This window comes from Cannabis sativa, chromosome 4 (assembly GCF_029168945.1).
Source record: "Cannabis sativa cultivar Pink pepper isolate KNU-18-1 chromosome 4, ASM2916894v1, whole genome shotgun sequence".
NCBI lineage: Eukaryota > Viridiplantae > Streptophyta > Magnoliopsida > Rosales > Cannabaceae > Cannabis > Cannabis sativa.
This window is the reverse complement of record NC_083604.1, coordinates 45,492,759-45,520,710: the sequence shown is the minus strand read 5'-3', so window position 1 is coordinate 45,520,710 and position 27,952 is coordinate 45,492,759. Positions and strand designations below refer to the sequence as shown.

The following is a 27,952-nucleotide window of genomic DNA, read 5'->3' as shown; positions in this document are numbered from 1 at the left end:
CTAACTTATTAATTCCTTATTGAATCCACACTTAGAACTTGGAATTGTACTCTCAGTCATATAGAACGCTCTATATGTTCCACGATATAGATACGCTATTAATTATCCATTGTTATAATCCTAATTTGATTAACGACCCTCTAATAGATGATCTACATTGAATATGCACTAAATTACCGTTACACCTTCAATGTATTTTATCCTTAAAACACTTAGTTCCGTATAAATGATATTTCAGCGAAGTGAAATGAGATCTCCACCATTTATCTCTGTTTAGCCAAGCTCGAAGGATATCATCGTTTCACTTCTAAATTCCTATAGAAGTTATAGACTCCATATTTATGTTAGCGCTCCCACTCAATTATACTATCATGTTCCCAAAATGTACGTATCACCCTGACCCAAAAGTAGGCTTAACTAACAAATCAAAGAACATGTATAGTACTCTTGAGATCGAACCTAAACATATCAGGATTAAGATCATTTGATCTAGGATCAACGGGTGATATTGAATTGAATAGATACTACGGTAAATTTTTATATATCTAATCAAAGTTCAATATCGGTCCCTTCCGATGTATACTTTATACATCCGATACTGGTAAACTTTGCCAATGTCCTGGAAAGGACATAACACTTTTCCAAGGTGTAAGAATACCTATCGATGATTATATCATGTCAGTCTAAATCCAGTGTACTGACAAATCAGGGAATAAACTTTCGAACATATAATTAAGATTATATTCCACTATGCTGACAACACTATAATCTTTAACAAATTCATGTATTCTGGACTTAAATAGAATTCATACATTATATATATAATCATAAAATAAATCATGTGAACCATGCAACATAAAATGTTATTTCTGATCTTTATTAATAAGTAAATCTGATTATATTAAAATGGGTTTTATTTAGGGCACAAAACCCAACAGACTATTGGTGTTCAAATATTCTTAAACACAATATTAATGTCATGCATGTTGAGAAGAATGTTTGTGATAGTTTATTGGGCACAATCTCGGACAATGAGAGATCCAAGGACACTACCAATGCAAGACACGATTTAAAGAAGCTAGGCGTCAGAGAATGGTTGTGGATTTATGAAGATGAGAGGGGGAAGCTGTTGAAACCTCATGCACCTTACGTGCTTAAACCTGATGATAGGATCCAATTTTGTAAATTTATTAAGGATGTGAAATTTCCCGATGGCTTTTGTTCAAATTTGAAAAATAAAAGTAAATGAAAATTTAACAAATTTCATTGAATTGAAGTCACACGACTGCCATGTAATAATGCAACGATTGCTTTCTGTTGGTGTTCGCAAGTTTCTCCCGAACGCTATATCGACCACCATCTCTAAACTGTGCAACTTTTTCAGGCAAATTTGTTCAAGGACTATAAATGTTAAAGACATGGAGGTTGCTCAACAAGATCTTATTTTAATCTTGTGTAAAATGGAGTCCATATTTCCTCCTGCATTTTTTGACATAATGATTCATTTGGTCCTTCATTTGTCTGAAGAAGCAATTTTGGGTGGACCTGTTTTTATGAGGTGGATGTATCCATTTGAAAGGTACATGAAAAAATTGAAGAACTACGTAGGAAATAAAGCACGTCCTGAAGGGTCGATAGCAGAAAGTTACGTTGTTGATGAGGCTGTGACATTTTGTTCAATGTATTTCAAGGGGGTTGAAACAAGGTTTAACCGTCTTGATCGTAATAAAGATGAGGTTGTCCCACGAAAGCTTTCTGTGTTTCAATCTCAATGTCGGCCCATTACAAAAGGCAATCTCCGGCCACTTGATCGCGCATCTCGTGAACAAGTAGAGTGGTATATATTCAACAATTCACCTGAAATTCAAGCTTACTTAGAGTGAGTTTTTTTTTTTTATTAATTTTTCTTTTTTTTCACCTTAAATTTCAATCAATCCATTCAAATCTATTTGATTTTACAGTGAACACTTGGAAGTGATCCGACAAAATTACCCGAATAGAGATCATAATATTCTACACAAAAAACATTTTCGTCCGTGGTTTCACAAGAAGGTGAATATATATGTGTAGTAAAGGTTTATTATCTTAAGTGGTGTTTGTCATTTTTTAATGAGGTACTTATTTTTATAGATATATGACTTGTACAAGTCTGGATCATTAGAGAATGGCAAAGAGTTGCTAGCTTTAGCATCCGGGTCTGATCACTTAGGTACTTACTATGAAGGTTGTATTGTGAATGGAGTTCGATTTATGGCTACCAAACGAGATGAGAAGAGGAGCACACAAAATAGTGGAGTGTTTGTGGCAGGAACAAAATGTTTTACTTATTACGGCACACTCACCGAAGTGCTAAAGTTAACCTTCACTGGTGTTTACTCTGCCACATTATTTAAGTGCAAGTGGTACAATACAAATCCAAGACGGAAGAAAACAATCGTCGAGAACCTTATCACTAGTATTAATGTCAGTGGTGTATGGTATAAAGATGACCCATACATACTTGCTAGTCAAGCAAAGCAAGTGTTTTATCTTGATGATTTATTGAGAGGGAAAAATTGGAAAATAGTTGAGAATGTAAATCACCGACAAATTTGGGACATCGTGGATGATGATGCTAATGTCGAAACTGATTTGGTACACAACACCAACTCATCCAATTTTGTGTTAACAGTTGATCTTAGGGAGTTAATTTTGCTACCTAATCAACCTCCGATGGACATTGGCACTGAACCAAGTTTGGATGTCAACGAAGATGACCGCAACAGGGACGACGAAGATGTTACTGAAGAATCTGACGAAGAAATTTTAGTTGACTTGTGTGAAGATGATGTGAATGATCATTTAGTTAATAATGATAGTGATATGGATGATTAATTTTCAATCACTTTATTTTGTAATACATACAATTATTAATTTCAAGTTAATATATCTTATTTCAAGTTAACTTTATTAATTTTAAACTATTGTTACTATTACTTATAAATGAAATATTTTTTTTTCAAAAAAAAGTAATGTCAGCTGATGTATCAACTTATCATGGTGGAGATGGGGGTGGTACCGATCCACCGGACCCTAGTAGGGTACCACCGACTTGTCAGACGGCTCCACTGCCAAGAAGAAAGGGACGTGGCCTTGCTACCAACCTGAATGTTGAGCAAAGAAGGCGGGATGCAGGAAAACCATTACCACTAAAACTTGATGTCGTGACAGGCAAAGTGGTTGGTACGGAAATCAAGCTTTTGTCCGTCAAATGGGTGTTGAGGTCACAGTTACGTTGTTAGGACACTACTTGAATTTTAATGAAGTCCCTCAACACTTTAAAGACCAAATTGTAGAAAAAATGAAGGTAAAACACATTAACAAGTTTAATGTTTCAAATATTTAATTTCAATTAATACATAATTTTTAAACAAATACTATTTGTTTGTAGTATTTGTACGATATTGATGGCCATCCCGAGCCTGAAAGAGTGATGAGAACTCTTTATCATGAGATGAAGAGAAGATATTCTGAGAGAAAGAATATCAGGCACACGTGGTTTCAGGAACATTATTCTGGGGATCCAAATGATTTGACAAGTGTTATTGAAGTTGTACCTGATCACTGCACTACAGAGAGCTAGAAGCAAATCATTGACTTATTTTTGAGCCCAAAATTCATTGCGCGTTCAAATCAAAACAAGAAAAATAGAGGGGAAATGAAGTATTTGTCCACGCAAGGCTCAAGGTCGATGGCAGCGTCTCGTTATGAATATGTAAGTAAAATTATCAACTTTCTATTAGCAATTTCTTTTACTAAACACAAACTAACTCTATTTTTGAACAGGACGTCCCTGAAGACTACGTAATCCATACTTGAAAGAGAGGCCACCTCAGAAAAGGAACAGAAGACACTTGGATTAGCGAGACATGCAGAGAACTACATGTAAGTTTTAATATATTTTTTAATAATATTTTTACAATTAATGCATGATGTTGTTATTGTGTTTCTAATATTTTATTTGATTAGGAGAAAATGCTTGAAGAGGTTGCTAGCATGACGGATACAGAAGATGATTCCAGCGATGGGTCTGCTAGCAAATACAAGCAATTAAAAGCTATGAATAAAGTTCTTGGGAGTCGGTCAGACTATCTAAGAGGACTGGGTTATAAATTGAAAGGCAGCTCGGAAACAAGTTCTAGTACTCAAAGTCGAGCTCAATCATAAGGACCGACTTCATCCATTACTCTGGAAGATATGGGAGTCTTCGTCGAGTTTATGTTAGAAATGCGTGGAAAGATTGATCAGTCTGGCACTTCCAGTGACTCGTCTCTGCATGACCCGTGGTTTGACAATTTTTTACAAAAGTTTTTACCATCACAACTGCAAGGTAGCGCGTCCAGTTCAGCCCCCCTCCAACGTCAGTGCCACAACAACAACAACAACAACCACGATCGCCTCAGATGCCTCATTTCTTTCAACAACAACAACAAAATTCTCCCAACATGTCTGCTGGCTCTTCACAATCGCCTCAGTTACATTACATGTTCGGGCTTCCCTCACAGTCTCCTCCATTATTTTTTTCGGATGCCGCAGGCTGATCTCAGACACAGCCTATGGTTGGCAATATTGGAGGCTCATCCCAACAACAATACCCTATGTACGATCAATTTGGGTCATTGTTGCAGCAACAACCGGTGTATGGTCAAATGGGAGTATCTCCACAACAGCCTATGTATGGTCAGATTTTCAGTGCACATAGTCAGCAACAACAGCAACAACCTATTCTGGTTCGCCCGCATACTCGACAATTTGTGGAGATCTTACCTACACCGCAGACTGGACAACCTTATTATCCTGCCCCGCCGGCTCAATCCCGTGATAATCTTGATGGTTCAAGACTTAGCTCGAATACAGATGAATTTTTAAATATACTGATTTGAACAATGATAGTTAGGTTTTTTTTAATTATGTTAATTTTTATGTTTTAAAGTTTATTTAAAGACAATTTCTTAATTTTATTTAAGATAATATAGTTTATTTTGTAATGGACAAATTAATATTAATGCTTAATTTCTTAATATTAATATTTTATTTCTAATTAATAATATATTTATGAAATAATTATTATATATATAATTATAATTAATTTAATTATAAAATATTTAAAATTTTGTTTTTTTAATATTTATAAATATTAATACCGGTGGAACACTGATTGTGGTCCGCCGGTATTAATGTATCTGCGTGTAAAAGTACAGATATTAATACCGGCAGACTCCACCGCTATTAATCCACCGGTATTAATATTATTACCGGCGGAAGACCCTTTTCGTCGCTAATAGTGACTTATAGCGACCAATTAATACCGCCAGATTATTACCGGCGAATTCTGCCGGTATTAATTAGTCCCGGCGGCCTGCTCTATTATTACCGGCGGGTGTCCCTACCGGTAATACTCAAATTTTTTGTAGTTAATTATTAAATTAAAGGCACATGAAATATAAACAATAAATAGTATGATATATTATCAAACAAAGCTATAAATATTAATTAAAAATATGTATTTTTTTCATAATAAAATATGCAGATCTATGCTAATATATATATATTGTAATTATTTATAATTCACTTTGTTCTTGGAAATAAAATAATGTTATTAAAAAAATCACTTATGGTCTCTAATTATTTTAAAAAAAAATACATTTTTACATTTAAATATTGTTTTTTTTTTTTTTTCATTTTTATAGTTTTTTATAGAAACAACAAGAAAACTACATAAAAGTAAGATGAAAATAACATCAAAACAACAACAAAAAATAACATACGGATAACAAAAAATTAACAACAAATTAACAAGAGTACAACATAAAAAGACTATATTTTCTGTAAATAAAATCAAAAAATCATAAAAATATTAAAGTTCCATGAAACCGTATTTTTGTAATTTTTTTTGTTGTTTTTGTGTATTTGTGAAATAATCCCACAAAAATTTGATTAGGTAAGAGCTAATAATGGGTTCACTTAGGCAACACTAAAAATTGTTCCTATTGTTGATGCTCTTATTTTTAAAAAATCTGTGACTAAAATTATTAGTCACATAAATCATAATTTATTAATAATATATTGTGAGTAAAATTAAATTAATAATAATTTGTATTTAAATATTATTTTTTAGTAACAAGTAATTTTGTTTGGACTATTAGTAAAAATATCACTAAAAATAGTATTTTTGGTAGTCATACAAATATTATTATTATTTTTTTTTTGTAATTATTAATAAATTTATTTTGCTATTTAGAATAAGATTATTTTTATTTAAAGAAATTTATTATGGTTTTTTATTATTAAATTGCAAAATACATTTAAAAAGAAAGCTAATATGCATTTCTTCAATAATGTAGATTTATAATTAAGGTAAAAGAAAAAAAAAAAAAAGGTGATAAAATGTGGAATGGATGAGATGGGGTATATAAGTGTGGATGAATAATTTTATTAATATATATGTGTGCATGGAAGAAACGAATCGTTTTGGTTGACCATTTTATGAATAGTAGTAATTATTGACTCTTTTAATATATATAAGATATGTAAGATGTAAGATTTTTGTTGCATTTGATAGTTGTAAGCGTTAAATGACAAGTCATATATAATAGACTCACGTAATTGGTCTACGTGTCATACACGTATATTATTATTGATGACGTGTATTATTTTGATGATATGTATTATTTAAAAAAATTGAGCAATTTAATTTATTACATAAATAAAATTAAAATTAAATATAATTAAAATTAAAATAAATAAGTAAATAATTAGAAACCAAAACTAAATATAATCATCTGAATAAAAGAAAGGAAAAAAACCTAATATTCCATCTTCTCCTATCCCAAAACTTGCAACCTTCGAACACTATTGCTAACTAAGAACTAGAAGCATTTCACATTTCATCTCCAACCCAATTCTTGCAATGGAAGCATTTCGAGCTCCATTTAAAGTTGTAAAAATGTCGATTCGTCGTCCTCCTGATAGAGAGGAGCTTGAATATATTTGTCGTCCTCCATTACGATAGTTGATTTGAACTTTAAATTCAATCTATATATATATATATATATATATATATTTTTCTCATTATTACAATTAACTAAAATATAACAATTGAATGTAAAAATAAAAAAAAAAATATTAGTGGTCGATTTGGATTGATTAACCCGACCAAACTGACCAATTTTATTGGGCAGGTTACTATTTTCTTTTTTTATAATTGGGCAGGTTGCACTTATATTTTTATAACCCGATCTTTATATTGAGGTGAATAAAATATAGCATAAATCCACCAAACAAGCTGACGTACACTCTTACTGGGCCCCATCTCCAGTTTGGACTGGACCTTCGTATACCGAAAGGCCTAGGCCGGGTACAGGGCCGGCCCTAGGCATAGGCGGGCTAGGCCCGTGCCTAGGGCCCACACTTTCCGGGGGCCCAAAATAAAAAAATAAAAAAAAATTATTAGGCTTTTATTTAAGTAAAATTTAAGTGTAACATAAACAATAAATATTTATAGCTTAGTTGGTTGAGGTGGAGGACATAATGTCCAAGGTCATGTGTTCAAATCCCATGACACTCTTTTTTTGATATATTTTTGAGGGCCCCAAAATTTAATTCGTCTTGGGCCCATAAATTTTCAAGGCCGGCCCTGGCCGGGTAATATGCGAACTGAACACTCCTCTAAAATACCACGTGTCACTCATCTGGAAACATGGATAACAAAGAGTGTTAACAAATAGAAATATTCAAGTTACTTTGTGGGCACTTTTTATTTTTTTCAAGTGTGTTTTAGAACCAATATAAGGCTAAGATTTTATAAGAAGCTATATGGAATATCATATTACTAGAAATGTGCATGAGTAAAAATACAAAATTCTTTTACTCTACTATCTTTGCATATAGTAATTGTCTATTTGTTGTTGATGCAGTTAAATGGTTCCTGGTTCAAGAAATCCTATGTGTGGAGAGGAGTCTAATTTTGCTGATGTAGTTAAATGGTTCCTGGTTCAAAAAATCCTATGTGGAGAGAAGAGTTTAATTTTTCAGTTCACAAACTTCCTGTACAGAATATCACATCAAGAACTTTCGTTAACTCTATTTTTTTATTAGATTACAAGCTCTTTAATTTCTTGATTCTATAAGATCATGTCTCCTATGTGGTTCTATATTATTGTGGCTTGTAATTGGAGAGTTAAAATTATAGTATTTGCTATGATTTTAACAAACATTTTGTGGTGAGCATGTCTTGTAAGAGTTAATTATATATATTTGTTATGATGTTATTAGTGGAAACTTTTTTTTTTTGAAGTTAGTATAAAGAACTATAATTTTTTTCCCTTTGAAAGTTCAAAGTAATTTTTTCTTTTTAATTCTTTTAAGGTATATCCACTTATTATTATCTAGAAGATTCATGAAAGGTCTCTAGTTTATGTTTTTCTATTTGTAATTTTCATTTGTAAAAACTTTTCTTATTATCTTCATCTTGGTTATAGAGGTATTTTCTTAATCCTCAAACTTTTTTTTTACTTTCCTGTAAGTTTTAAATATTGTTTGAACAATTTTAGTTTGTTTGTTTTCTTATTTGCACATTTGACATTATGCTAATTGAGAGTTGCCCGAGTTCTTTTGTGAATTAGTGTGTTGATGGAGAATCAAGTCCTCATTAGTGTATTTTGTCTGTTGAACTCATCTTTATTAATTGGCATTGCAAATTAAAGTGACAATATATGATTAGGATATAATTTAGAAAAGCATTGTGCTTACTGTTCTGTTATCAATTGTTATAAATTTATTTACTTTGATAGGACCACATGTAGTGAAAGTGAGCTTTTAGATTGGAAGCAAAATACTTTAATTTGTAAATGCACATATTCAATAGTTCTCATCCTCGCATTATTTATGTCCAACATCTTTATTTTTTTTTTTCAAGAATACATTTTAATATTAATATTTTTCTTATTACTATGGTTAATATATTTTTTTTCCTATAACATTTTCAGGTAATCATAGGGAGAAATTGATGTACTCTATCTCTCTCTTATAATCTTGCGCATTTATGCTTATTTAAGGCTAAATTGTTTTCTGTATTTTAACTTATTGGAAGTAACATGTAATCATTGAGTTGATTACTAAGTGAAAAAAAAAGGTTATTGTGATGCTGCTAAGAGAATTTCTTAATTTTGTGTTTATCTAGATTCCACAACTTGGAAGGCCCAATAATGTTGTAAAATTGTGCTCCATCTAGATTGTGCTTCATTTAATTTTCATTTTTTAAGACACAACATTTTACTTTAATTCTGTTTTTGTACTTAGTTTGTATTAGTGTAATAATTTTGTTGTTAGCCAGATTATATATTATGCTACTTTGACATTTATTAATTAATGATGTCTTCATGTTAGGATTTATAAAACACTCAAGAAATATATAAATCACAGATGCAAACATATTCCTAAAAGTGCTTTAATATAGAAAACCCTAAATCATAAATCTATAAAGCCTTTGCTAAATTAAAGAAGAAGAAGAAGATGATAAAATATGAGCGGAAGCACTAACTTGAAGCCATTGTTGGAGATTGCAGAGAAGGTTTTGATCTTCCAAGAATACACTATTTTCTAAAGTATTTTCTCTGATGGGGAAGGAGAGAATACAGAAACCTTTAGTGTTTCTTGGGGACCATTACCTATTTATAGACTCATCTTAGAATGAGTTTTGGGTATTTATAATTTGGCCCCTCAACAAATTATAAATTAACTTATGGTATCTACACATTAATTCCATAACAATTTAATACCCTTTTGATACCTATAACATAATTGGTCACTTAATTTTGTATCACACTTTATAATAGCATATACATTATACATATGTGCCCACATAGGATTTTTAATCCAACAATCTCCCACTTGGGCAACATATGTTACTTGATAAATGTATAACCTTATGAGCTTAAAATTTGCTATTACGTAAAGGTATTCACAACAATCTCGTCCATCAACTATACCCATATAGGATGAAAGCGATTTTCGTCATATCAATCATGACTAAATCCATCAATGGTCACATATACAAATATAGCCAAATGACATAGATCAATCATGGGTGTGTAGCATGGAAATTACATGCAATGTGAACCGAACATGCCTATTTCCAACTGGTCCTCCTAAAACCAAAGTGAGGTCAAACTTAAACATAACAAAACAGAGTGAATAAACTGAAAACTTTATTAAATAAACTGAAAACTTTATTTCTGATCAGAAAATAACCAAATACATAAATGTCTTAAACAAACATAAAGCAAAGAGAATACAAACTTCCACTAAATCATGATATCCTCAAGTAATACTACACCCATATGAGCAGTGTGCTCATGAAAGACCTTGGGTGGTAATCCTTTTGTGAGCGGATCCGCTATCATGGAGTTTGTCCCAATATGCTCTATGGAAATCTGTCCACTCTGCACTATTTCTTTTACAACTAGGAACTTTATGTCAATATGCTTTGACTTGGATGAGCTCCTATTGTTATTGGAATACAGCACTGCTGATTTATTGTCACAAAATATCTTAAGTGGTCTTTCAACATTCTCCAAAATACGCAGCCTAGTGACAAAGTTTCTCAGCCATATTCCCTGATTTGATGCCTCATAACACGCTACGAATTCTGCTGCCATAGTGGAAGAAGCTATAAGTGTCTGTTTAACACTTTTCCAGGATATAGCTCCTCCAGCTAACAGAAAAATGTAGCCTGATGTAGACCTTCTGCTATCTTGGCATCCAGCGAAATCAGAATCAGAATACCCTACGACCTCCAAATGATCTGATTTCCTGTATGTGAGCATGTAATCTTTTGTTCTCTGAAGATACCTCATAACCCTCTTGGCTGCTATCCAATGGTCCATACCAGGGTTGCTTAAATATCTGTCTAACATCCCAACAATGTACGCAATATCTGGACGCGTACATACCTGAAGATACATTAGACTCCCTACAACTGATGCATAGGGAATCTTTTTCATTTCCTGAATTTCAAGGCTGCTTTTAGGGCATTGTCTAAGACTGAATTTGTCTCCTTTAGCAACAGGGGTATCACCTGGTCTACAATCTTGCATGCCAAACCTTTTGAGTACTTTATCGATATAGCACTTTTGTGATAATCCAAGAATACCCCGAGAACGATCTCGACGTATTTGAATTCTTAATACAAAAGAGGCGTCACCAAGATCTTTCATCTCAAATTGCTTAGATAAAAATCTCTTGGTTTCGTGCAATAAGCCTATATCATTAGTGGCAAGCAATATGTCATCGACATATAGAACCAGAAATATGTATTTACTCCCACTGAACTTGTGATATACACAATCATCAATAATATTCATCTCAAAACCAAATGAGATAATTACTTGATGAAACTTGTGATACCATTGACGAGAAGCTTGCTTGAGTCCATAGATAGATTTCTTTAATTTGCAAACCATATTCTTTGGGTCACCAACCACAAAGTTTTCTGGTTGCTCCATGTAAATTGTCTCATCAATGTCGCCATTGAGAAACGCTGTTTTAACATCCATCTGATGTAACTCAAGGTCAAAATGAGCAACAAGTGCCAATATTATCCTAAAAGAGTCTTTCGATGAAACCGGAGATAAAGTCTCTGTATAATCAATGCCTTGTTTCTGAGTATAGCCTTTTGCTATAAGACGTGCCTTAAATCTCACCACATTACCATATTCATCCTTCTTGGTCTTAAGTATCCACTTACAACCAATTGGTTTTACACCTTCTAGTAATGGGACAACTTCCCAAACTTTATTGTCTTGCATAGAGTTATTCTCTTCATCCATGGCATCAATCCACTTTTGAGAGTTAGAACTTTTCATGGCCTGATGCAAGTTGATTGGATCATCTTCCATCATTCCAATTTCATCCTCATGTTCTTGAAGAAATACAAAATAAGCATTTCTTCTCTCTCTTGTGGACCTCCTTAATGGCTCTTGTTCTTGAGGGTGTTGAATTTGTTCTTCTGGAATAATAGCCTCATTTTGATTTGGGAGTTGTTCAACATTGTCTTGTTGAGGTTCCGGATTCATTTCTTGATCAATGACAGGTGTGGAAGCCTGAACATTGTCTAAAATGATAGTAGGAACTGAGTTTGAATTCAATTCCTCCTCAAAAACAATGTCTCTAACCTTATTTCTCCCCCCAAATTCAACATCCTCAAAAAATGTTGCAGTTCCCGTCTCAAAAATATTTCTGACAGTGGGATCATAAAACTTATAGCCCCTAGATCGCTCAGAATAACCAATAAAGTAGCTGCTAACTGTTTTGGAGTCCAATTTATTTTCATGTGGCTTATAAGGCCTTGCCTTAGCTGGACATCCCCAAATGTGGAAATGCTTTAGACTTGGCTTTCGACCTGTCCAAAGCTCATAAGGTGTTTTTGCAACTGCTTTACTTGGTACTCTATTCAGAATGTAAGCTGCTGTCTTTAATGTAAGCTGAATTTTCTTTATTTAATTTGCGTTTAGTACCTCGTGATTCCACATGCAAGGTTTCATTATAGGATGCAATTGTTTCTAGCAAGTAAAGATTGTCATAAGTATTCAAATAACCAGTTCCAATAATATTTGAATTTAAAGACAAAGTAAACTAATTGTTTCCGAATGAACAACAATATCCAAATTTGTCCAACAAAGAAACAGAAACTAAATTCCGTCTAAAAGACGGCACAACAAAAGTGTCTTTCAAATCCAAATAAAAACCAGTTCCTAATAACAATCTGAAATGCCCAATTGCTTCCACTTCCACCGATTGTCCATCGCCCACAAAGATGTATCTTTCACCATCACTTGGCTTTCGGTAGCTCAGGCAACCCTGCATAGAAACACTTATGTGAGTAGTAGCACCAGAATCTATCCACCAAGTGTTTCTAGGTACTGAAGCTAAATTAACCTCAGAACAGACCAAAGCAAGATTAATACCTTTCTTTACACGCCATGCGTGATATTTGGCACAATCTTTCTTCACATGTCCATGTTGGTTACAAAAGAAACAACCCTTAGAATCCTGTTGTTGTTTCTTTTGAACTGGACCCTTAGCAACTTCATTCTCAAATTTCCTTTTCTTACCCTTATCCTTAGGGGTAATGACCAAGTGAGCACTTTCAGTTTTGTCCTTTTTTAACCTTTCTTCCTCTTGCACACAATGAGAAATGAGCTTGTTGAGAGTCCATTTCTCCTTTTGACAGTTGTAACTAATTTTAAATTGGTTAAACTATGGAGGAAGTGTTAACAAAACCATGAGTACAAGTACATCATCCGAAAGCTCAATCTTAAGTGTCCTTAATCTTGAGACAATATGATGCATTTCCATAATGTACTCACTTACATTTCCTTGACCCTTATACTTCATGTTCATTAAAGAACCAAGAAGTGTTGTCATTTCAACCTTATCGTTTTTAGCAAAACGTTCCTCAATTTGTTGAAGGAAATTCTTAGCCATAGTAACCCCTTCGGATTCTGTGCCCCAAAAGGCTTCTGGAGTGCTGTGTTTCATAATCATTAGACTCATGCGATTTGAACGATCCCACCTCTCAAATTCCCTTTTATCATCATGGGAACTTTCCTTAGTGAGAGGTGCAGGTTGTTCATTCCTTAGTTCATGGTCTAAATCCATACATCCCAGAACTATAAGTAGGTTCCTTTTTCAATCCTTGAAATTGGTCCCATTAAGCATAGGAATAGAATTAATTAGGGGTGTTCACAAAGTATCCGATCCAATCCAATCCGCACGATCCAATCCAATCCAATCCGCAAAATGCGGATATCCGCACTTGTGCGGATTGGATTGGATTGAAAAATTTGAAATCCGCACCTGTGCGGATTGGATGTTGTTTGACCTCAAAAAGTAACCGATCCAATCCAATCCGCACTTAATTATATATTTAAAAAAATTATAATATATATAATATTATATATAAAATAATCTGACCTTTTTTTTTAACATTAAAATAATCTGACCTAAAAAATATTCTGACCTAAAACATTCTAAACCTAATAATCGTATACTCTCTTTCTCCTACAAGCTACAGCCGTTTCTCCTACAGACAGCCATTTCATCTCCTACCGATTCCTAACGATTGAGAATCGACTGAGCCCTTGTCGACCAGTCGTCGGCCTACTTCAGGCACCTTAACAGCGACCATCTCTTCAATCGCCTGAGAAATCGACCATCTCTTTAACGGTATTTCTTCAGTCCAAGCTTGTGTTTTCTCTGTTTTCTCATATCATATTCCATAAACTTATCACTCTCTCTCTCTTTTAGCTAAAACTGTCTGCTGCTCTCATTTTTTTTCTTCCTGTTGGCAAGCCTTTTTCTTTCTTGCATCATATAATTGTTTTTATTGAGTTACATGTTGCACTCCGGGCTTACCTGATTACCCTTTTGACGGCCAAAGCCCCAATGCACGTGCTATAACGGCGCCGTTCAGTGTTGCAGTTTGGCTTCGATATATTTTACCACGGCTTGGCTGTGTCAAAGAAACGGCTACATTATATTTTTCTTTTCTAACTCTATTTTGGGCCTCCCTACACCTTTAGCTTGTTTTTTAGTATAAATTACACGATGAAAACAACGCTAGTCCTTGAGGCCAATATTATTTTGGCGGTGTTACACGTGGTGGTAAATGTTTTTAATGATTTTGCCTCTAAAGACATCCGCTACATTTGTTTGTTTTTTTTATTTTGTTAAATTTGTGATTGTGTTGTTTTTGGCAATGATTAATATTTATCCGCGCTTCTGAGTGCACTCAATGAAGCACAAAAATAAATTATGGTTGAATTTCTTAGTATGAGCCAATTTAATAAATGTTTTATTTTGTTTATTCATGCACTTCTTTTCTTTGTTGACTTATAGGCTATGATGATGTAACTTCAGCTTTAATGCCGGTTACGCGAGAAAATTCTTGATTGATAGAGCTGTTTATATAATCTGAGCCATTTTTTTTTTGGTTGCTGTTTATTTTGTATTACAATCTTTGTGTTTTCCATTGATGAGTCAATCCAATTTGTTGAGTTGTAGTGAAGTAAGAAACAGAGTAAAAGAACCAAACCTTGCTTGGCAGTGGTGTTGTCTAAATATAAAGGTGACAATGATACTCTAATTGATTCAATTGTTTACCTACAATGCTTGTTGTTTGTGAATCCTTATGAACTTGGCAGTGGAGTATCTTTTCATGTGTTTATGCCATGTAATATGGAATAGAAGTTCAGATTACTGTGATTAATCATTTTGTTGATCTTGCATTTGACATTAATGTGATTAATCATTATTGGTTTGTATATTGACATATATGTATATTGGTTTGTTATGTATGTAGATGGAGATGGAGAGAGATGATTGTGTAGAAGTATCAAAACAGATTGGAATTCCATCTCCAATTGAGTCCATCAATGAAAGTCACCCTCAAGCAAATAGTTCTCAAATTAACAAAAGTGGAGCTGCAAACATAATGATGAGCTCTAATAGTTCTCCTCTGGAACCATCAAGTGATGAATTACCATCGCCAACATCTACAAATAACGACTCTAAGGTACCAACTAAACGCAAACCTGTTAAAGCTCCATCTCCCGCTTGGGATCATTTCACAAAAGATGTGAAGGATAAAGATAATATTAGAGCTATTTGTAATTATTGCAAGAAAGATTATGCATGTGGTCATAGAAAAAATGGGACATCAAATTTGTTGGCACACATAAATGTTTGCAAATTCTTTCCTTCTAACATGGATAAGAAGCAAAAGACACTGAATTTTTGTGAAAAAAGAGAAGCGGGTGGGGGTGTAGAACTCATTGCACAAATATATAATGCAGAAAAAATTAGAGAAGCCATTGCTAGGATGATAATTATTGATGAGCTTCCATTTAGTCATGTGGAGAATGAGGGGTTTAGGTATTTGATGAATTTGATTGAGCCTAGATTTCAAGTTCCTTCCCGATCTACAGTTACTAGAGATTGCTTTAATCTCTATTTAACTGAGAAGAAAAGATTGAAAGATTTGTTAACTAAGTCTAGACAACGTGTTTGCCTCACCACTGATACATGGACTTCTTGTCAAAATCTGCATTATATGTGTTTGACTGCCCATTTTATTGATGAATCATGGAACTTACATAAGAGAATTCTCCATTTTTGTATTGTTCCTGACACTAAAGGAGAAACTCTTGGTAAGGCTATTGATCAATGTTTGCATGATTGGGACATAAGTAGAGTATTTACAATTACAGTTGATAATGCTTCTTCTAATGATATTAGTGTTGCTCACATGGTTAAGAAAGTTAATAATAGAGGTCATGCAATCTTGAAAGGTGATTATATGCATGTAAGATGTGCTGCCCATATTTTAAACTTAGTTGTGAGAGATGGATTAGCTGAATATGAAAGTTGTATAAGTAAGATTCGGGATGTTGTGAGATATGTGAGAGGGTCGTCTTTGAGAATGGCCAAGTTTAAGGCTGCTGCAGAAAAAGAGAAGATTTCAACAAAAAAACTCATTTGCTTAGATGTTCCAACTAGATGGAATTCAACATATTTAATGTTAGATGTTGCTGAGAAGTTTGAGAAGGCTTTTGACCAAATGGAGGATGATGATGTTGGGTATAGTCGTGAATTTTGTAGTGGCACAACTAAAAAGTGTCCTGATTTTGTTGATTGGGCTCATGCTAGGGTACTTACAAAGTTCTTGAGAATTTTCTATGATGCCACACTTAAATTTTCTGGTTCTTTGTATGTTACTGCCAATGCTTTTCTTGACCAAGTTTGTTTTATTAAGACACAATTAAACTATTGGTTTGGAAGTGAAGATGAAAACTTATACTTTATGGCTTCTTCTATGATACATAAGTATAACAAGTATTGGGGTGGGGTAGACAAAATTAATATCATGATGTTTATTGCTGTGATACTTGATCCACGACACAAGGAAAGGTTTCTCAATTTTTCGATTAGATTATTGTGTAACAATGAAGAAGAAAAGATTGTTGAGATGAAAAAGAAGATTAGATCAGTTTTGGATAAGATGTTTGAAGAGTACTCTTCACTTTCCAACAAAGGTGTTTTAGACTCAAGTGTTACAAATTCATTACAAGCGACAACTATGGAAGTGGATGGTCATAGTGGTGATGTGGATGCTTACCAATTATACTCTTTACAGTATAAGAAACTTGTTAGAGAAGAAGAAAATACAGAGAAAAAAACTGAGGTTGATAGATATTTGATGGAGCAATGTGTGGATGTTGATGATGTTGATTTTGATCTTTTGACTTGGTGGAAATTAAATGCGTCAAGATTTAAGATTCTTTCCATGATTGCTCGAGATGTTTTAGCTATTCCGGTCTCTACTGTTTCCTCCGAATCTGCATTCTCTACAGGAGGACGTGTTGTTGATCCTTTTAGATCTTCATTGACACTAAAGACAGTGGAAGCACTTATCTGCACTCAAAATTGGATTCGTTCTAAACCAATAATAGACATCCGAAATTCATTAGAAGAAGTGGAAAGTCTAGAAGAAGGTAATATTTATAAATTATACTTATTTTTTGTATTAATCTTATAACAATTGAGTCTATTGTGATGGTGTTTTTTTTATATATATATATGTAGAAATCTTGAAGGGTGTTGCTGAAATTAAACTTGATTGAGTGAAAATGAATTCTTGGATACAAGAACATGAGGTAATATTTAAAGACTATTATGTTATTGTTCGTAAGTTGATGATAATAAAATTATTTGACTAATCATTTATTTATTTTTTTCTTGTTAGAAATATGGAGCATTGGATTTGGAACATGGAGCATTGGATTTGGAACATGGAGGAGCATCGAATTTGGATTTGGATTTGGAATATGTTTTTTTTTTAAGCTGAAATGGATTTGGAACATGTTTTTCTTTTTTTTTTTTTTTTTTTTTGCTGAAATGGATTTGGAACATGTTTCTTTTTTTTTTTTTGCTGAAATGGATTTAGAGTATCGAACTTGTTTTTTTTAGATTTGGGTTATAAAATTATCCCTTATGGACTGGTTGTGTAGCCTACTGCTACCTAGTACCTACTGTTATTGTTATGTGTAAGTTTTTTTTTTTTTTTTATATGCATGAAATATTAAATAGGTAATTTTTAACATAAAAAAAAGTAACCGATCCAAAGTAACCGATCCAATCCGCACTATTGCGGATTGGATTGGATCGGATTTTAATTGTTATGCGGATTGGATTGGATCCAAATTTTAGGATCCGCACCTAGTGCGGATTGGATGTTGTTTGACCAAAAAAGTGCGGATTGGATCGGATGAACAGCCCTAGAATTAATGTTAGCAGATATTGAGGCAGCAGAAGATGAACTAGCTGAATATAGAACAAATAAAACAAGCTCACATTAATATGCATAATTAAACAATAAATTCAAAAATTGGTTAATCCCATCTCAAGATACCAAACACACATTAATATCAAGTCTTTGGACAGTAATATTAACTGTAAGCGGTACTCTTGGTGTAGCAATCAAATATTGACAATAAAACTGTGTCAAACAATAGATTAATCTTTGGACTAACGTATTGCTCACACAAAATACCTTATAATTGTCACACATTTATCGCCACAGGTATGTTTGAAATTTAGCAAAATATTCACTTACCTTTGGGCTAGTCAATATAAGCATTAATTACAAACATACAACCATCCTAATATTTAAATAAATTAATCTACACAAAAGAGGTCACTTTGACAACATATTGTTTCAATTAATTTATTCAAAATATTAATTATAACCAACACCAAAATTTAAATTAAATTGTTCCAAATATATAATAAACTAAATATTTATATATCCTTAGTATATGTAAATTTAAACCATAGTATGAATATATTGTATCAATCAATAAAAATTTCATGATATATGAGGAGACAAAAACTGAAGCCATTGCCGCACATGACCAAAATTAATCACCAATCTTAAAATACAGATCTATATAATCATCAACTTACAAACATATATTATATATGTATATGATGCCATAAGTTTGTAATATGCATTACGTTACTGAAGCCATAAAAGAAAAAAAAAAATTGAATAACACATATATCAAATCCAGATTCATATATATACGCTGAAGCGAAAAACAAAAAAATGATATACATATATATCATTCAAATAAAACAAAAATTCTCTGAGCTGGCTTTTCAAAAGCTGAATAACAAACAAAATTAAATAACTGTAATTAAATAGAGAAAAATGATACCACCGAAAACCGAAAATCGAAAACCGAAAACTGTAATGGACCGAAACCATTATATATGATCGCATATTGTGATATATCTCAAAATAATCCAACCCAAAAAATACATCTCATATGAAAACAAAAAAATTATTTCGCACCACGTTAATAAATAATTTTTAATTTTTAAAATCTCAAAATTTCATAAACCAAATCATCAGATTTTCAATTAATTCAACAAAGGTGGCTCTAGTACCACTTGTTAGGATTTATAAAATACTCAAGAAATATATAAATCACAGATGCAAACATATTCCTAAAAGTGCTTTAATATAGAAAACCCTAAATCATAAATCTATAAAGCCTTTCTAAATTAAAGAAGAAGATGATAAAATATGAGCGGAAACACTAACTTGAAACCATTGTTAGAGATTGCAGAGAAGATTTTGATTTTCCAAGAATACACTATTTTTTAAAGTATTTTCTCTAATGTGGAAGGAGAGAATACAGAAACCTTTAGTGTCTCTTAGGGACCACTACCTATTTATAGACTCATGTTTTGGATATTTACTTATGATATCTACAAATTAATTCCATGACAATTTAATACTTTTTTGATACCCATAACGTAATTGATCAGTTAATTTTATATCACACATTATAATACCATATACATTATACGCCCACATCGAATTTTTAATCCAACACTTCACACCCTTTTTCCTTGAGGTTTAGTGTTCAGGTTTTAATGAGGAGAGAATTGTTGGAAGATGTATTTTAAGAAAACTACAACGAAATGGAGGCGAAAAGAATGAAAATGGAGAGTATGTTCTGAAATCGAAGGTGGGAGAGGCCTCCTTCTCCACAGTATGGAAGGCGGAGCACATCGTCAATGGACACCAAACGGCGGTGAAGCTGGTCTACCTCTCCAACCTCAATACTCCACACATGCGCAGCTGCTTCGACTGCGAGTTCAATTTCTTGTCCTCCGTCAACCATCCCAACATCGTCCGCCTCTTCCACATTTTCCATGTACTTTTACCTATCTATTTCATATTCTCTCATCTTCTCTTTTCTTCTCTTCTTTAGGCTCAAAAATAAATTCATGAAATTGCATTTTTCATCAGTGACATGACTAATCATTATTCCGTTCATATCCACAGGGTAAAGATTGCATTTTCTTGTGCTTGAATTATGTGAGGGTGGAAATCTAGCTTCCTATATACATCTACATGGTAGAATTCAAGAACACATTACAAGACGATTTATGCAACAGCTTGGTAACCTTGTCATTTTCATTATGTTAAGTTATTCTATTGCTCTGAAGCAATTCTTAAATCGTAATTCAGAACTCTTTACTGCAGCAGTTGGTTTGGAAGTAATGCAATCTCATCACATCGCTCATAGAGACTTGAAGCCTGAGGTAAACAAGTTGCCTTTGTGTGAGTGATTAACCTACTGAAAAAAAAACATGCGGTGGTGCCAATATAGACAACTATGAGGAATATTTGGTATGTGTGATAATAGTATCTTCTCAAATCTTAATGGGACCGTATTCAAGTCAAACTCTGCATTTTAATTTTTCTTTTCCTTCAATTAATTGATTTCATCAATGGTTTCATCTCAAGACAGCTATACTTTAAAGAAGATGGTTTAGAGTGAAGATAATGGGCTCTAGTACTTGCAACTTAGAGAGTCATCTTTTAAATTCTATGTTAATTTATGAATGATCTGACTTTACCATGTTCTATGGACAGAGGTTTTTATCTGGAATAAGCAAGGCTTTTTGAGGACTGTTATATTATAGAAATCTATATGCATTTAACAATGATACTTATTATTGAAGCAGAATATTTTATTGTCAAGCACAGAGGGTGATCCGGTGTTGAAAATGGCTGATTTTGGTCTCTCAAGGTAATTTTTATGAATTTAAGTGAAACTAAAATATTGGTGTGATTCATTATTTTTTTTAATTCAATGATTTCCTTCTTCAATAGATGCATACACCCAGGTGATTATGCTGAGACAGTTTGTGGATCTCAATTATACATGGCGCCAGAAGTTCTTGCATTCCAAAGATATGATGAAAGAGTACAAACTTCTTACTCTCTCCTGTTTCTTAAAATCGGGTTGTACTGAAAAGTAGGCGTTTGTGGAGTCTTGGTGTAATCCTTTTTGAGCTTCTTAATGGGTATCCCCCTTTTAGTGGAAGGAATAACTTTCAGGTACTTACTTTCTGTTTCCAAAGGCAAAGATGTTTTAGATGGGCATTCTTCGATTGCTTGTAAACTTCTTATTATTCAGGTCCTCAAGAATATAAAATCTAGTACATGTCTTCCATTTTCTCAACGTGTTCTTCCTGAATTACATTTAGATTCTGTTGATATGTGTGCGAAATTGCTGTCTCTGAATCCAAGTTTGTTGAGTTGACATTATCTATTCGACGATTACATTCTTATTCTATTCTCAATCCTGACAGATTGAGTTATTTTTGCAGCACACCACCTGTCCTTCAGTGAGTTTTGTTCACACAATTTCTTGACAATAAATGGGGTGGGAAGATAAAGGCGAGTCTTGGCAACTAAAATGCTAAATGTTTCCTCTTAAGACAGACATTTTTAGAAATTAGAATGATTTGATCACTGGTTGACTGCCAGTGAACCTTAGTCACTTCTACTTCTATTATGTATATAAAATGCTAGAAGTTTGGATTTCATTTGAAGTTTTGATGATGTAGCATCGACAGCAGCAATACTGGGTTACATTTCTATATTTTAAAGAAGTAAGAAAGTGATACGTGTCAACCGATATTCACAAGAACTTTAAGATTCAGTAGATTGTTAGAGGAAGTAAGAGGATCATTTGGGAAGGTTAACAAAGGAATAATTTTGAATAGCCAGAAAAGGGTGGCTGTAAAGAGATTAAGTAGATTGTTGGAGGAAGGAGATGTAGAGTTTCAGGAGATGAAAGCAATTGGGAGAACCCACCACAAAGAACCTAGTTCATTTACTAGGATATTATCGTGAAGGATGTTTATGAGTACATGGCCAACGAGTCACTTGCGGATTTGCTGTTCCAAAAGGAAAGTCAGCCATGTTGAGATGAAAGATTGGGGATCGCTCCCCAAGAGTGAGACACATATCATCCATTGTGATATAAAGCCTCTAAACATACTCATTGATAACATCAGATCAGCCAAGTTTTAGATTTTGGATTGGGGAAATTGATGATGCCAGACCAAACCAGAACCTTCACTGCGATAAAGGGCTTCCTGTCACAATCAATGCAGACATTATAGCATTGGTATTGTACTGTTAGAGATTATATGTTGTCGAAAGAATGTGATATTGGATCTTCTGGAGGAAGAGGAAGCAGTCTTGGAAGATTGGGTCTACAACTGTTTTGAGAATAAAAAGCTGGAGAAAGTGGTATGTAATTAAGAGTAAAACAAGATCCAATTGGAGAGAATTGTTAAGATTGCACTGTGGTGCATTCAGGAAGATCCATTGTTGCGTCTTCCGTCCTCCAATGAAGAAGGTTCAGCTAATGCTAGAAGGTATAATGGACATCCCTACTCCTCCAAGTCGAACTCTTTTTGTTAGTATTGTATTGCAGTTGGAAGTTGTTATAACCCATGTCATAAGAGCACATTTTCCTCCTATGAGCTGAAATCTAATATAAATTAACAAAATGAGCTAGTTAAGAACTGTGTATGTTTTTCCCGTGGTTGTAAATATAATCAATTTCTGTTACATTCTAATAAGGTAGGTTAGCAAGGCCAGCTTCTTCGATAGCTCAGAACACAGGTACTCAAATATATTGAGTTCGTCCATATTATTTGTGCAACATATACAAACAATCCAAATAACATGACTAATTATTTCATCTATAGGCAGTACAATATTTTTGTTTCTTCCTTTATAGGCAATTTTTTTTTTTTTATTTTATTTTTAAATAATCATGCTAATTTTGTTTATTTGGACTAATTCTGATTTCTCCTCCTATTTGTCACATTATTCTATTAACTTTGTAATGGTGTAGTTTTCTGTAATTTCAATTTCAGATGCCCAATTGAATTTAGTCCAAACCAAAATAATGGTAAGACAAAAGTAGATAAATAAATACATTACGTCGCGGTCTTAATTCTAACAGGAATGAGTTGTTAATCGAAGACTTTAGTAAGAATCTCTCCTTCAATCGCCAAGAATATGTTGTTAACGTTTAAGGTAGCTTTTTACTATTTATTACTGGATAATGCTATTTTCATCTTTTTTTTTTTTTTTTTTTTTTTAACGGAAGAAATGCTAATTAAGTATGAACTAAACTCAAATTTATCTAAATATCAAAAAAAAAAAAAAAAAAAAAAATCTAAATTGAACAATACAGAAGCGCGAAAGTACGTACGTGTTAGAGAGTCAATTATGAGTTAACTAGTAAACATCCAACGCTTTGCGGCAGATATATAAAATATTTTAAATTATATATAAAAAATAAATTATATATTTTAATTAATAATAATTACTTAGTAAAATTATATTAAAATTTTAACTTTACTATTACAAAATTTGTGACATAAATACTTAAAATATTAAATTTGTTGCTAATAAATACCGATATTCGAAAAATAGTAGCATAAATTTTTATTTATGATTTAATTTTTATTCTGATGTGTGTGTTAAGTTCTGGGTTCGAATTTTATTGTGTGTGTTTTTAATGTTTGAATTCTAGTGTTTTACTGGAGTTTTAATGTTTGAGTTTGTGTGTTATAAGTTTGTGTGTTATAAGATCTGCTTTTTTTATTTATTTATTTTTTATAGATTTTGAGAACTTGAAATTTGATGTTGTTTTCATTGATTATTGGGATTGGGAGTTTGATTTTTTATACGGGAATTAAAGTTTGCATTTTTGTTGCATTGATTTAAAAATATTAGTAGAAAGTTTATGGAATGCAAATTTTAAATATATAAAAATAGAATTGAAAATTAGCATTTGAATCGAGAATCAAAGTTTATTGTTAATCTGCTTACAAAAAAAAAGTTTATTGTTAATCTGTAAAGATAATATAGGTGGAAGAAGATAAGAAAATTAATTTTTATTTCATTTAATATGTATATAATGTTTTTTCTTTTTTGAATAATATGAATTAATTTTAGTTAATTTTTGTTTTTTAAAATTATTTTTTCTAAAAGAATTATTAGTTTGGCCAATACTATATTTACATGTGGCACTTTATTGATCAATTAACTGAACGAAAATTAAGTGTTAAGTTTAAAAATCTGAGGATATCAATAGGAACTACAATGATGAAATCAAATTTATATGATTGAAATATAAAAATAATGCATTATGAAAAAATTTGATTCATAATCTCACACCTGTTTCTTCTTCTACATAATCTCACACTTGCTTTTTTTTTTTTGTTTAATTCATAATAAATTTTTTCTATAAAAAAAATATTTTTCCTATATTCTGCAAATTAAAAAAAAACTTCACACATATATAGTTATGAATACATATATAAATAATTGAATAATTATTTAATTTTAATATTATAAATTTAGTTTATATTTATTATTATGTGTTTTTTAAAAAATAATTAATTTAAGATAGATATTTTCATAGAATATTTATTAAAATAATAGTAAAATATTTTGTAAAATTTATGCTCTAATAAAATATTGAAAAATTGAGAGAATCAAGGAGAAAAAAGAAAAATAGCTTTAGAGAGATTTTAGACCACCACGTTACCGCCTCATATATAGATTTCAGGAGTTTACAGTTTTGAGTTAGTTGTACATAACCTCTAATACTTTTATTTTCCTTATACATAACTCTCAAAATTCAAATTTTAGTAGAAAGATTTCCAAAATTAAGAAACGTTTAGCAATTTACAGTTTCTATCCATCTTAAGTGTTAAATAACATATTGGACTGTCTATGTGTACATATATGTGAACATGATATACACATGACACAACTTTATTGATTTATGTAAAAAATTATTTAAAAAATTAAAAAATTAAAAAAAATTAATTTAAAATTAAAAAAATTGTAAATAAAAAATATATATTTTCAAAAAATTAAACTAACTTTTTTTTTTTCACTTCTTCACTTTCACATATACTATAAACACCACCTTCCACAACCCACCATCAGCGCAACATATATCACCATTTCACCCTACTGTTTATATCCAAATTACACACAGAAAAAAAGTAAACAAAACTCAAACTAAATTTTGTAGATCTTGTTTACATATAGATCTTGTCTCTAAAAATTGTTCAACTAAACGAGACTCGAAATCTCCAAAACGAGCCATGGAGCTTCAACTTCGGTGAGCTCTACCACAACAACAGAAAGACAAGAGAATATGAGAGATCACAAGAATGTTAAACTTTCTACAGATTATGAGCTAACAATACACATTAAATGCTAATCTTTATTACTCATAATCAACAACCAAGATCAATATTTATTTAGAGCATCAAAAATCATAAATACACATACCTCCCAATCCATCCACATGAGTCATCTTGCTTTAATGCCTCCAACAAGAATCACCAACCAAGTTTTTTCAAGATTGAACCCAAACCCTTAGAGCCACAATGTGGAGCAATCCCCTATTTTCTTATTACCATAAAACCTTAAAACCACTCTACCATCAATAACATATATATACATCTCATACCCTTATAACCCTAAGGGGTTACTCACTAATAGGGCTTAAGTGGTCCTTTTATGGTATACTATAATTTAATGGGCCAATTATAATATAAAGGGTGCTCTCATGTGCCTCTAATACATAATTAATTTATCAACCATCCCATTATGGTTATGAACAAATATTGGGCACATAGTTAATGATTGTGTTTATGGTATTAAGTTTATGATTATATTAGTCCACAATATTAATTCTAACATTCTTCCACTTGGACAATATAATTAATCACCATAACATTGTCTACCACACATAAGGTAACCAATTAAAAACATACATAATATCATATCGACGGGATACATATATTATGTATGAATTAACCTTGAAGACATTTTAATTCAATAACAATCATTAACAATCAAACCAAACATGCATGAGGTACAACAAAATTGAGACTATGCGCATTCATCTCCTTTTGTACCTGTCACTTCAATAAACAACACATATATGCATGTATATGTCAACAATAACTAGAAGTGACTATAATATCATTATGCATGTTCAAAACGCAAATCATAAGCATTCCATACATGATACTGGCATGTTCAATACATAATAGAAAAACTCCCACTGAGCTCAATAGCTAGGCTCCTAACAATCCCATTCGAGCAACATGTTCCAAAAATACACATATGGGTAAGCCTTTCATTAGTGGGTCTGCTAACATGCCAGTGCTAGGCGTGTATTCAATGGAAATAAGAGACTCTGTAACTTTCTCTTTAACAAAATAGTACTTTATGTCAATGTGTTTGGAACGGGAAGTACTTCTAACATTTCTAGAGAAAGCTACTGCTGCGGAATTATCACAATATAATTTCAGCGGTCTCGAGATAGAGTCCATAACACCTAATGCTGAAATGAAGTTCCGCAGCCATATTGCTTGACAAGTAGCCTCATAACACGCCATATACTCTGCCTCCATTGTTGAGGATGCTGTGAGTGTCTGTTTGACACTTTTCCACGAAACAGCTCCTCCAGCCATCATAAAAATATAGCCTGATGTGGATTTTTTATCATCCACGCATCCTGCATAATCGGCGTCACTAAACCCAACTATATCAAGAGTGTCAGCTCGCCGATAGGTCAACACATGATTCTTGGTACCCTGAAGATACCGCATGACCTTCTTAGCCGCTTTCCAATGGCTAAGTCCAGGATCACTCAAGTATCTACCCAACACGCCAACAACAAAAGCAATATCAGGACGCGTGCATACTTGAGCATACATCAGGCTACCCACAACTGACGCATAAGGAACCACTTTCATTTCATCTCTCTCTTTGTCATTTTGTGGACATTGGCCCTTTGAGAATTTATCACCTTTCACTATTGGCGCCTTTCCAGGTGAACAAGTATGCATATTGAATCTTTTCAAAATCCGATCAATGTAAGTTCTCTGAGATAACCGAAGAATACCTTTAGTTCTATCCCGAAGGATCTATATCCCAAGTACATATGAAGCCTCACCAAGATCTTTCATATCAAAATGGTCAGATAACAATTGCTTTGTCTCAGACAATAGATTTTTATCATTAGAAGCAAGAAAAATATCATCAACATACAGTACCATGAAGATGAAGCTGCTCCCACTGACCTTCATATATATACATTGATCAACTTTATTCTCCATGAAACCATTTACAGTGACAACTGCATCAAACTTGAGATACCACTGTCTTGATGCTTGTTTAAGTCCATAAATGGACTTATTGAGCTTGCAAACCATATGCTCCTTGCCAGGCTCCTCAAAACCAACAGGTTGAGTCATGTAGATATCTTCATACAAATCTCCATTTAGAAAGGCAGTTTTTACATCCATTTGTTCAAGTTCCAAATCAAAATGAGCAACTATAGCCAAGATGATTCGCAAAGAATCTTTGGTAGAGACAGGTGAGAATGTTTCTTTGAAATCAATACCTTCTCTCTGGCTATATCCTTTAGCA

At 32.6% G+C, this 27,952-nt stretch overlaps 2 protein-coding genes and 3 non-coding genes across 5 annotated transcripts; 4 read left to right on the top strand and 1 right to left on the bottom strand.

Moving 5' to 3' along the window:
- Positions 1–14,430: 14,430 nt before the first annotated feature.
- LOC133037597 (small nucleolar RNA snoR134) lies at positions 14,431–14,576 on the top strand. Its single transcript, XR_009687686.1, has one exon. It is a non-coding gene; the product is annotated as a small nucleolar RNA snoR134 (small nucleolar RNA).
- A 216-nt stretch (positions 14,577–14,792) lies between these two features.
- Positions 14,793–14,879, top strand: LOC133037596 (small nucleolar RNA U36a). The gene has a single exon (XR_009687685.1). It is a non-coding gene; the product is annotated as a small nucleolar RNA U36a (small nucleolar RNA).
- A 53-nt stretch (positions 14,880–14,932) lies between these two features.
- On the top strand, positions 14,933–15,023 carry LOC133037594 (small nucleolar RNA Z223). Its single transcript, XR_009687684.1, has one exon. It is a non-coding gene; the product is annotated as a small nucleolar RNA Z223 (small nucleolar RNA).
- A 2,703-nt stretch (positions 15,024–17,726) lies between these two features.
- Positions 17,727–21,765, top strand: LOC115713527 (serine/threonine-protein kinase ATG1t). Its single transcript, XM_061113736.1, is given in 10 exon segments — positions 17,727–17,753; positions 17,843–17,926; positions 20,028–20,324; positions 20,456–20,471; positions 20,474–20,572; positions 20,657–20,715; positions 21,142–21,206; positions 21,290–21,390; positions 21,444–21,517; positions 21,597–21,765. Coding segments are annotated over 10 exon segments (948 nt in total). The 3' UTR covers positions 21,723–21,765.
- Positions 21,766–26,592: 4,827 nt separating this feature from the next.
- On the bottom strand, positions 26,593–27,369 carry LOC133036953 (secreted RxLR effector protein 161-like). The gene has a single exon (XM_061113735.1). It carries the CDS (start codon positions 27,367–27,369, stop codon positions 26,593–26,595), a length of 777 nt encoding a protein of 258 aa, XP_060969718.1.
- Between the last annotated feature and the right edge of the window lie 583 nt (positions 27,370–27,952).

Excerpts from the sequence above, each read along its gene's own strand:
- LOC133036953 (XM_061113735.1), bottom strand. The coding sequence starts at position 27,369 with ATGCATACTTGTTCACCTGGAAAGGCGCCAATAGTGAAAGGTGATAAA.